The following is a 12,304-nucleotide window of genomic DNA, read 5'->3' as shown; positions in this document are numbered from 1 at the left end:
CCCCCATATGTCCTCCCACCATGGAGACCCTCCCAGAGCATCCTCACACCCAGCAAACACCCCCATATGTCCTCCCACCACGGAGACCCTCCCAGAGCATCCTCACACCCAGCAAACACCCCACATGTCCTCCCACCACGGAGACCCTCCCAGTACATCCTCACACCCAGCAAACACCCCCATATGTCCTCCCACCATGGACACCCTCACTAAACATGGTACCAGTTCTCCTTCATGTGACCCAAATATTTTATATATACTTCTTTTGAGACCCAGAGCAGTTTGAGAAAAACATGGCTTTAGCATCAGATAAATCTTTTTTTGCATTTTTTTTTTTTTTTTTTTTTGGCTGGGTCTGGGTTTGAACCTGCCACCTCCGGCATATGGGGCCGGGGCCCTACTCCTTTGAGCCACAGGCACTGCCCAATCAGATAAATCTTGATTTGAATTTCTGCTCATTAGCTGGGTGATTTTAGCCAAAATATTTCACCCTCTGGGATTCTTTCTTTGCCTGGTCTGTAGAATGGAGGTAAGAATAGTAATAGCCACACAGGATTGGAGTGGAGATTAAATGAGATAAGATACGGGACATGCTTACATAGGGCTTGGCAGATAATTATTTATTGTATAAAAGAAGCAACTGAGACAAAAGAATTTAAGTGACATCGAGTTCACATTGAATAATGACTCCAACAACCAACTTATTGTAATCTCTTTGGCCCAGATATCAGATTTGTTTACTTCTAATCCAGGACTTTTCCCACTAGAAAGCATAGGAGTTATTGTATGGTCTTTATGATATCCATCCTCATTTTAATATGAGGAAATAGAGGTTAGGGAGTTAAAGAACATTACCCTGTGCCACATAGCTGACATGCATCTGGAGTAAAATTCAGATCTGATACAAAAACTTACACTTCTAATACTAAGCTATATGCTTATAGGGAAAAGCATTCAGGGCCATGCGCAGTGGCTCACACCTATAACCCTAGCACTCCGGGAGGCCAAGGTAGGTAGTTTGCTTGAGCTCACAGGTTCAAGACCAGCCTGAGCAAGAGCAAGACCCTGTCTCTACTAAAACTACAAAAAACTGAAGCAAGACGATCACTTGAGCCCAAGAGTTGGAGGTTGCTGTGAGCTATGATGATGCCATGACACTCTACCTAGGGTGACAGCTTGAGACTCTGTCTCAAAAAAAAACAGGAAAAGCATTCAGAAAAAGTTAGTGTTGACTGACATAAATGTTCAGAGTTCTTATTTTGAATTATAATATTCAAATAATTCAAAGTCTTCTGAGGCCCCAGTAGCCCACCACTCCTAGCTATTAGACACAGCTCTAATAAGTATTAGTATACAGCTCTAATAAGTATTAGTAAACTATAAGTATTTAGTGAGTGCCTAGACCTTGGCCAGATATGGTTAGGGACCTAAAAAGTGTGAAAAAATTTGGATTCTCAGTAGGGGACACTACAATTGAATTTTGGGGGAATAAGAAGTCATTCCTAAGCAGTACCGCAAAACACTTCATTAAGCCTTAAGACAGGGATTGGCCAAACAAACGCTGTGCCGATAGATACCTGGCAGATGCGTAGCAGGCTGGGAGAGGTAAGAGATGGGGGTGGGCGCATGGCTTGGTACAAATTGGAGGCCATACATTTCATATGAAAGGGGACTGCTTCTCAGTTTTCAGCCAGGGGTTGCCAGAATGGGCCACAGGGCCAGCATGTCAGATCTTTTATTTTTTAAAGAGAAATATGAAACTTTTATGTACAGTCTCCCAATTTTTATGTGTGGCCAAGTCCATTACACCCTCAAACATTCTGCAGGGTATAATCAGCCAGCAGGTGTCCAGTTTGCAAACTTTGTTCTAGGAAGATCTCTAAATGGAATCATTAGGAGAAGCCTCAAGAAGGAGGCAGGCCTGGAGACAGGCCTTATTGGTAGGCAGGGAGGAGAGAGAGAAGGTAAATTTTTATTTTCTTGAAGGAATTCTATCCTCGTACCTCAGGCCCTTTACACAGGGGATTGTCTGCCCTATTTCTCCCAGATAATTCTTAATCCTCCTTCAGTTTTTATATCATTTATTTATTTAAAACAAGGTCTCTGTCCCCCAAGCTGGAGTACAGTGGATCCATCACAGCTCCCTGCAACCTTGAACTCCTGGGCTCAAGTGATCCTCCTTAGTAGCTGGAACTACAGGCATTTGCCACCATGCCTTGTAGTCCTGCACTAACTTTCTGATTTTTTTTAGAGATAGGGTCTTGCTATGTTGCCCCAGCTGGTCTTGTACTCCTACCCTCAAGTGATCCTCCCACCTCAGCTTCCCAAAGTGCTGGGATTATAGGCATGAGCCACCGCACCCAGCTAGTTCTAAGTTTGAACATCTCTGCCTCTAGGAAGACTTCCCTGTTTGCCTCATTCCAGTTGGAGGTAGATACCCCTCTGAGTTCTCAGCATCTTATACTCCCCCAGCATAGCAATTGTTATAACTGTCTGGTTGTCAGGATGGTTTTGTTCACTGTTGGATTCACAGCACCTAACAGTGCATGGTGCATAGTATGTTTTAGACACTTTGCTGAATGAATACGTAAGGGGGGCATTTCGAGTGCAGAGAGGTACAGAAAACACCATGAACCAAGCCACAGGGGAAGCAACGCACGTCTCCCACTTCACTCGTGTTCCTTTGCTCTCCTTCCTCCTGCAGCAAGTGAAAACCGTGCGATTTCAGAACTACAGCCCTCCTCCCACCAAACATTACAGCTCCAATCTCACCTCCGGAAAGCCTGAACAGCCAGCGACCCCCAAGGGGTCCCAGCATGAAGCATCCTTCTTGGGCCCAGAGATGACCATCCTATTTGCCCATCGAAGTGGCTGCCACTCTGGACAGCAGACAGACTTCCGGAGAAAGTCAGCTTTTGGCAAGGCCACGACTGTGGTGCCCACTGCCTCAGCGGCGCAGACCTTGTTTCCTGGCAAATGAATCTACAAATGGATTTTCCTAGATCCCAAAGAGGTGAATTCCATTTAAATACAGTTTGCCTCCCCTAAGGGCATCCTGCCATGCTTTGGGGACTTGAGTATATGTCCTTGTTCTTCCCATTTTGCCTCTAGGAAAAAAAAAGGTGGAAGCAGGAATTCCTGCCCTGGGTGGGAGGATAGATGGAGTGTCCTTCCCAACCTAATGATTTGACGCAGCAATGCCCACTACTCAGACCCAGGCATGGGAGACCGTTGTGTCCACTTTGTTCCCCAGCATGCCCTATGTGGCCCTCACTCCCATGTTCTGTGTAGAATTTCTATGGTGTCCTAAATGGGGCTCCAGCAGGGCTGTGACAGAGGTGGCTTGTTGGCATTGCTTTTTGACCTTACCGTAACCTCAGCTTCTGCCGTCTTCTGGGGATGGTGCACTGGCCACTAGCAGCTGCCATGGTTTCTCCCTTTGTAAAGTCATAATCCTTGTTGCCAAGGGAGAATTTCTGGGAAGAGTGTGAGATGGCTACTTCAAACATTCTGAGAACCCACTAAACCTGGAGGACGTCAGCTCCCCGAGTTTGCTGCAAACAGGGTCAGAGAGAAAGCTGACTACCAAAGATTAAAAGATTATCAGATGTTAAGGGAGGCATTGAACATATGATAATCTTCTTGATCTGTTCATCTCCTTCCTGATCTGTTTTCTTACACATAATCCTGCCCAACAGATGAGCAGAAAGCACGTGGCCACAGATAGGACCGTGTATGGGTATCACTGGCAATTGATTCACTCTGGCTTTGTAGCCTAATTTTCCCCCCCAAACACAACATGCTTAAAAGCAGCCTTGTACGGGGTTGGAGTTTGGACGTGCATTGTTTGCACTGCCACCGTCTCAACTTTCCCTGCTTTCCCCTCGTCTAGGGCAGCTGAGTTGTTTCACCCATCAGGCAGCCGTGTCAGTGGGAATCCAGACTGGGGCGAGGCACTGCCTCTAGGAAAGCTGCCATAAAAGGGACTGGACAAAGAAGGTTGGCAAGGAAAGGGGGGACAGAGAGGAAGAAAGAGGGAGAATGATGAACGTATGAGAGTAAGAGGGAAAGATTATCAGGGAAGGAGATAAAAGGCAACAAGCTTGACATCCCTGACAGGTGGGGAAAGAAGGACAGAGTGTGCAGTGCAGAAGGGGGCAAAACTAGGTGACCCCGCTAAGACAGGGCTGATGTGCATGGGACCGTCCAGGCAGAACCTGGTAAGCAGGGGTGAGGAGGCATCCCAGGAAGACAAGGCAATGCTGTACGACAGCCCATTAATTCTCATTAAGCTTAATTGTTGCAATTTAACATTTACTGCATGCCCATCAATGTGGCCATTTAAACGCATAAATACTATTTGGAACTAAGGCTGGGTGCCATAAAAAGGGGGGGGGGGCGGAGAGAAAGCAGGTCTAATTAGACCTTTCCCCTAGACACTTCTTGAACACCCTGGGATTCAAATGATTATCTTTATATGCCCACCCACACACTTGGCAATGGAATTGTCCACAGGCTTTTCCAGACCTTAATAAAACAGAACAAAGCCATAATCCTGCTCTGGAATACTGGCTTGTGTCTGAACTTTGGGGCTATAGAGCCAACACAGTAGCATGTCGTTCCAGGGTTTCTGGGAACTGTTGACCAGCATGTACTCCCCCAAATCAATCCCCCATCTCCATGCCTCACTGAACCAAATCAAATAATCCAGATGGAGAAATGGGATAAAGTCACAAGGACAGGGAGGCATCTTATGATGTGTCAAAATATGAGGAGTACCTATACCTCATCTTTACCCACAAAATGCTCTGAAGAGTTTAGCAATGGCCCAGCAGTCTACTGTACTCCCAAGTGGAGAGATACAGCATGACCGGCCAACCAAACATAGTCTGTGCCTCAGCAGCAATGAATCCAGTTAATTATAAATGTAGGGGGAGAACAGAGTCTCACTCTGTCACCCAGGGCAGAGTGCCATGGCTCATAGCTCGCAACAACCTCAAACTCTTAGGTTTGAGTAATCCTCTTGCCTCAGCCTCCCCAGTACTGAGACCACAGGCATCCGCGACAATGCCCAGCTATTTTTAAAGATGAGGTCTCACTCTGGCTCAGGCTGGTGAACTTCTGAGCTCAAGCAATCCACCCGCCTCAGCCTCTCAGAGTGCTAGAATGACGGGTGTGAGCCACCATACCCAACCAGGTTAATTGTAACTTTTGTGGCTAACAAGGTATAATGGAGACAGAATTGTGCCTTCTGAATGAAATGAATGTTTTTCCCCATTGTCCACTATCTTTATGGGATAGCCTTTCTCAGAAATGTAAACACCCAAGGCTTGCCACCCCTACTCCGTCCAGCCTTTTCACCTATGCCCAGCTTTAAACTCACTTCCTCCCAAACCAAATCCCATCTTTACAGAGTTTGGGGAAGGTTTAAAAGGGGAAGGGGATGTTTCTGAGTAAAAAAAAAGTGGACTTCACTGACAGATCCAACTCACTTATCCCACCAACAAGCTTCTAACACTGACTGTGTACTAGGCATGGCCACGAGGACAGTGGACACAGCCTCTCGTGTAATTTCTACCATAACCCTGCAGGGCAGATGTGATTATCCCCCCTTCAGAGGCGAGGAAACAGAGGCTCAAAGGTTAAGTACAGTTAGTGGCAGAGCAAAGGTGCAGACTCAAGCTTTCTGACCTCAGAGTCCATCTTGGGACTTGCTGTATAAACTGGAAGACCTTCCTGGACTCCAAGACACTGACTTTGGTGGCCAGGAGGCAGCATAGTGCAACTTGGCTCCAAACGCATGATGCAGTTTTAGTTACAGACATAAAAGAGCCCAGCAGGCTCTGCTGCACACAAACTGGGTTCAAATCCTCTTGGCCACTTTCAAGTCCCTTAACCTCCCAGCAGAGCCACGTTTTCTTAAATAGGAATAACACGATGTAGGGCCAGCGTCACCGGGCCAGCGTGAGGATTAACTGAGATAACGTGCAGAGTGACTTAAACAATGCTGGGCCCCAGTGAACACCTAACAAATGTTGGACTTGGGTGTTCCTAAGAAATGGGCCATTGAAATGCCAGGAGAGAAATTCTTATACAAGGGCATACCCAGCACCATGGGACACGACACGGTGCTGAAAAGAGACAGTCTAGTCCAGGTGTCCTCAAACTATGGCCTGCAGGCCACATGCAGCCCGCTGAGGACATTTATCCAGCCCACTGGGTGTTTTTGCCACCACTGCCTGTCCTGCTTAGCAGCCAACTCATCCTAGGGCCCACAGTCCAGCCCTCCAACAATCTTAGGGACAGTGAACTGGCTCCCTGTTTAAAAAGTTTGAGGACCCCTGGTAGTCTCAGAGGTCAGAATACGGGCTAAGCCGAGTCTTGAAGGACAAGTGAGAGTCAGACAGACAAAAGGGTGAGAGAAAGGGCATCCCAACAGAGGGAGAAGGTTGGCCATTGAGTTTAAATGTAGCAATTGGTCCAAGTTCTTTTGTACCTAGATGAATCTGTTCCTTCATAGAACATTCCAGAGGTCCCAGGTTGCACCCCAGCACATCAAGTCTGAAAATTCCATTTGTGGGCATTCTACACCTTAGCTAAGACAAAGATAGTCCCTAGACAAGGTGCCCCTTGCTGCAGGGTGAGACCCTGGAACCTCGATGCTACCAAAGGTGCTAGGAGTAGACATTTGATTGGGGGATGTCAGGGACTTCTAAGAGGTGGAGGTGAGTCGTGGCCAGCTGAGTATACACTCTGAGGCCCGTACTTGAGGAACTGGTCTCATTAAGGAGCACGTAGACCACTCACTTGGGCCTTGTCTCCTTCCTCCTCATTGGGACCAGCCTCTCATCCTCAGCCCTCGCCCATCCATGGACAGGGCTCCTAGAGCAGGAGGAGTGTAAGGCAGTGCCCCCACTGGTAACTTGGTGGCTGCAGGACTCAGTACGTGGCTCAATGACTTGCAGTGTGTCCTGAGAAATCAGAAGGTCCTGTCCAACCCGGTCCCGACCACGTTCCTGAGCAGCAGCAACTGGGGGGCGCTCAGGCTCAAGGCACCCTCAGATGTACTGTGCCTCCCTCAGCCTGCTTCAGTCACCCACACAGGTCTGCAGCTGTGTCAGGGACAGCCCCTAGAGGCCGTGTGCTAGACTCCATCCATCTCTCAAGTCGGCACAAACCCCTCCCCTCAAACATTGGCGCTGCATCTTAGAGAGCAGTGGACCCAGGGCGGTCAGGTCTCAGGAGCACGGTGAGCCTAGCCTGGGCCCTAGACAGTCTTATTCAGGAGTTCTGAGGTGGGGGCATCTGTGTTTTTAACCAGTCTGCAAGGGATTCTGATGCATGCGAGGATCTGTCCCGTGTCGGCCATAACGTGTAGCAGAGCTGACATACAGTATTGCCACCCTTGCCGTCATAATACTGAAAACAGGTTTGGACTGATAGGTGAACAGTGGATGCTCTGAGCTCCCAAGGACCTTCCCAACGCTCTTCCACCCAGCCCTAAAGGGCTCAGGCCAGGTATAGCTGAGACCACCAGCAATAAAGCCCTGCTTCGTTCCAATTGGCTCATGCCTGTCATACTAGTGGCAAAATATCTTGACTGTTACCCTATAACAGAGCTGATAGAGGTCTCTCAGAGACCAAGAGCACTGCTAACAAGCCCAGCACTCTTTCCAGCCCCATCCGGGCCACTGGCCAGCCCTTGACAATCACCTTCTCTGCATCTTGGCCTCGGAAAGGAGCTGATGGGAGGGAGAGCATTTCCCTGCTGGTGGGTCTGCCTTTTTCAGCTAACACTTTCACAGATGTGAGTAATACCCGGTGCTTCCCGGCTCCTCCAGCACCAATGTGGTAGGCACAGAAGTCATCTGTTTCAATGAACAGAGCAGGCATCCATCCTCATCCTCTCTCCTGCTGCTGACCACCCAGGCAGCCACACATCCTCTGGACTTCCTTCCCAGAAGTGAACAGCTGCGGTGGGCAGAATGGCAAAGTCCTATTAAGTCTCTCCAGCTGGGCCCACGTGCTCGGCAAGCTGGCACAGGACAGGGGCTGGGTTCTGCAGCTGCTGCCACTGATGCTTCTCTTATTTACATCTTGAGAGAAAAGGTCCTGGTTCTCCCTTTAGCTAAGAAAGAGAGTGTTAGCACTCTCTTCCAGCAACATCTCGGGTGACCGTGAAGGACAGTCACTTGGGGACTGTGTTTGGCAGGCAGCACCAAACCAGAAACGGTAACTCCAAAGAGCCTTGAAGCAGGTTGGTGTCATTAGGAATAAATCATGCAAGGTTATTTTGCTTGAAATAGGGCAATGTTAGATGACCACGTGGTCCATTTCCCAGGCTGTAGTATTATGTCCTAGACCAGAGCAGAAACAAAATGCTCCCAGGAGGCCCCCTGCCCATGGATCTGCACTTTGACAGACAGAATGCAGCAGAAGTGGGATCCGAGTCAAGACAGTGGGGAGGACGGAGGGGCCTTACAGACTCGCCTGTGCATTCATCCCTTTACCTACCTAGTAATCACTAGCCACCCCTCACTCTGGACCCGAAGCTGTGAGAGGCAGTGGAGATAAAAACATTAACAAGACACATAACGGGAGAGGTAAAAATAGACACAGCCCTGACAGAGGGTTTCTGATTAATGTTTTCTGGATTTAAGGGTTCTTTTCTACTTTTCTCTCCTTTTTATTATTGAATGTTTCATACATATGTAATATAGATACATATATATTTATATGAGATCATGAAACAAACAACCATATACCTGCCACCCGGTTTTTATAGAAATAGTAGTTGTCAATACCGCGGACATCACCGTGCGCCCCTCTCAGTCCCGTTTCTGTCTTCCCCTCCCCTCCAACTTCTCTAACCACCACTACCCTGAACTCCACGTTGATTTTTTTCCCTTGTAATTCTCCCACGCATGTACTGTATGGAATTCGTGCAGCTCAGAGAGGTATTTGGTAAACACTAGTCAGAGCAACTATTGCAACCTAAGGCCATAGACATTCCGCCCGCATATCTGAGTTCCCATCTGGCTCTGTCACTGGGGTTCTAAGTCTTTGATTCATTGCTGGGAACTGAGATTTTGGTGCATCCAGCATGTCTAATTGTGAGAGGTTATAGTTTGGAGGGATTTTTTTTTTTTATAAGAGTTTTTCCAATTATAGCTGTTTGGGGAGAACTTGCAGCTTCTAAATAAGGGATGAGGGTTGTAGGGCTCTGGCCCAAATTTTTTGAACTTAGGGCTTTCTAGGCAGCTCTCCTTTAGACCTTGCCTGCCACCTCTGAGTAGCCAAACACAGAAACCAAAAGCAGCTTCTTTAAATCTGAAACTGATAAGAGATCTCGCTGCTGCTGCTGCCGCCGCTGGTAAAGTCTCATAAGAACCTTGTGAGAAGGGAGGGAAAAGCTACTTTTACCCCCAGACGACAGATCAGGAAACTGAGACTCAGAATATTTCAATTTCCTGCTTAAGGTCACAAAATTCCCTTGAAATGGAGTGGAAACTTAATTTTTTTTAAAGAAAAGAGCATCTCTGACTTCTCTTAAAGCAATAATTGCTGTTCCTCATTCCTTTGAGAGCAAGAATATATTCATAACATGCTACATTAAAAAAGGAGTTCTCAGGGCTGCCAACCTTACAGTAGGGGTTGAGTAGTAGTATAATTACCTTCGTTACTGAGCACCTAGTTATGCTGCGTGCTGTATACTTATTGTGTCATACAATTCTACCTGGCTCTATGACAGACGTACTGCAATTATTCCATTTTAGAGATTAGGATTAAGGCTCAGAGGTCAAATGACCTGTCCAAGGCAACTAGGACTAGAATCCAGCACCGTAAGGCTTAAAGCTTAATCTTAAATCACCGCCTCCCTCTTCTTCAATGGTAACTATCAACGTGACTGAGATTGGTGGGGATGGACAAATGGGACTGCTGCCGAGATCGCCAGGATAGGAAGGAGACAGGAAAGTCCAACTCGGCCGAGCTCTCTCTGCGAAACACTAGAAGGTAAGGTCTTGTTGTCTAAGAAGCAGGGGTGGGAGGGAAGTTAACTGAGAGTGTTCTGCCCAGAGAAATCCGAACCTACCCCTGCTGCAAGGGCTTCCAGACACACCAAGCAACTTGAAAAAGAACCGAAGCTTGCAATGTGGTTCTGGATCATTGACATCAAAACACAGTGCTGATTTTGCACTCCCCAGACTGCTCTCTCTTCATGAGATTATTTCTGGTTTTGCCTGCCCTCGTTCTAAATGACACAGAGTGGAGTCCCACAGGAAAGGGTGATATGATTTCCAAAGTGACCCCCACTCTCGTGTCCTCTGTGGGGACAAGAGGGCTCAGAGAGCTGACCTCTTCCAGTGTTCCATGCTGGTGTTCATCCAAAGTTCAAATGCAATTGCTTTGGGGGTAGATGCACACCCACAGATGCAAGCTAATTATGCAAATAGTGTCACTGCTGGATGGGCAAGAACTACAGCCTCGTAAGGACTAAAAGGATGCCAGCCAAGGCCCGAGAGAGAGAGAAAAGCAGAGGCATTTGCAGAGGCCACTTTGTGCACCGTATGCAGTTTTGTTAATGCTATAAAATCAGTGCCGGCGAGCTCGACCGACTTGATGAGAGGCACTGGCAATGCCAAGGTTTCACTGCTGCCGGTCACACATGTCCTGGAGGCCAGCATCATCCTAATGACCTTCCCATGAAAACAATGACACCCTGACCATCCAAGAGGACTGTGAAAACCGTTTACATGAAGGAGAATCTCACAAATAAACAAAAAGCAATCTCAAATCAAAACATAGGAGGCAGCTACAACAGGCCTAGAGAACCAACAAAGGATTCAAATAAATGTTGCCTTCAAAGAGAATTCCGGCTCATCCCCTTCCCACTGCCCCCACTCCCCCTCACCTTCTCCCCGGTTTCATGGGAGATGTTTTATATCTCTGTCAAGAAGACTAGAGGACTGCATTGCAGGAAGAGGACATGTCAGTCCCAGCTAGAGAGAGACAGCACCAGCTTCCATGACAAGGAACAGAACAGGCAGCCAGTCAGAAAGGGTGATACTGCTTTGAAGAGAGGGCTAATTTTAGATATCAGAACCACATTTCCAAATACTCTGGTCTGCAACATTCTATTTATAAGCTGAATTCTTTTTTTAAGCTTAAGTTCTTTTTAGATGTTGGCAAGTTTGAGAGCTTGGGTTTTCTTTGTTACGGGGGTCTCCAACAGAGGACTTAGAGCATCAGCCAACCAAGATTTGGGGGTAATTATACCAGCTATGTTCCCAATCCACTAGAACGTTACACAATCTGGAGGAGCAATGTGATGTGACAGCTGGGATGATGAGACTTAGAACCAGATCCCCTGGGGTTTTGACCCACCTTGTGTTTCCTTTGGCAAATAACTAATGAAACTGGAAAAGTTCCGTGTCCCTAGACTTCAGTTTTCTCATGTGTAAAATGGGGATCAGCACATCTACTTGCTGGGATTCTCCACGAGATTAAACAAGATCCCACTTATCCAGCTCTGAGCATGGTATTGGGTACCTCAAAGGGTTCAACACGTGTGGTTAATGCTAATTATGGATATCAGGCATAGTTCAAGAACAGAGTACTACAATAATCTAGGCACTAGCAGACAGAAGTTATCAAGAGAGCTTTGGAGAGGAGAAAAGGTTCTGAGAGATGGGCAGCTTGGAAGAATGTTGTCATGTGGAAAGGAGAGCGCCTGGGCTCTAGAGCCACATGTCCCTGAGTTTAAATCTTGACTCCACCATTTCTCAGCAGTATAACCTTGGACCAAGTTAACCAACCCCTGTGAGCCTGTCTTTACTCATCTGAAAAGTGGGAACACTATGGGCATGTCCTACGGCTGTTGGGAGGATCAAGGGAAATGAGCAGACAGATGCTGTGCTCAGAAGGACCCCAGAAGTGGTAGCGGTTGGAGGGGTTGGCTGGCATGACACGGGCTGGAAAGCAAGCTGAGCTTGGCATGATGAGCATAAGAACAGAATCTTACCAGTGCCATTCATTGGACCTGTACCAAGTGCCACATACTGGGCCCATCCCTTAGAGCAGTGGTTCTCAACCTTCCTAATGCCGCGACCCTTTAATACAGTTCTTCATGTTGTGGTGACCCCCAACCATCAAATTATTTTCATTGCGTAGCAACATGAGGATCTGTATTAAAGGGTCACAGCATTAGGAAGATTGAGAACCACTGCCTTAGAGGGTCTTCTAAAGGGTTATTAAAAACCCAGCATAGTCAGGTGACCTGGATTCAAATACACACTACAGGCTC

The 12,304-nt window shown here is 47.4% G+C and overlaps 1 protein-coding gene and 1 non-coding gene across 2 annotated transcripts in view; both read left to right on the top strand.

Annotated features, from left to right (window-relative positions):
• SH3RF2 (SH3 domain containing ring finger 2) overlaps positions 1 to 3,043 on the top strand; it is a 120,738-nt gene extending 117,695 nt beyond the window's left edge. The window contains exon 9 of the mRNA XM_012806904.2: positions 2,705 to 3,043. Within this exon, the coding sequence (XP_012662358.1) occupies positions 2,705 to 2,980 (276 nt within the window). The 3' untranslated portion in view covers positions 2,981 to 3,043. The remainder of the gene's footprint in view (positions 1 to 2,704) is intronic.
• A 6,509-nt stretch (positions 3,044 to 9,552) lies between these two features.
• On the top strand, positions 9,553 to 9,685 carry LOC111727256. The gene has a single exon (XR_002774852.1). It is a non-coding gene; the product is annotated as a small nucleolar RNA U109 (small nucleolar RNA).
• The last annotated feature ends 2,619 nt before the right edge of the window (positions 9,686 to 12,304 follow it).

Source organism: Otolemur garnettii, unplaced genomic scaffold, assembly GCF_000181295.1.
Source record: "Otolemur garnettii isolate 467f Iridium unplaced genomic scaffold, OtoGar3 scaffold00003, whole genome shotgun sequence".
NCBI classification, from domain to species: Eukaryota; Metazoa; Chordata; class Mammalia; order Primates; family Galagidae; genus Otolemur; species Otolemur garnettii.
This window is presented reverse-complemented; position numbering and strand designations above follow the sequence as displayed.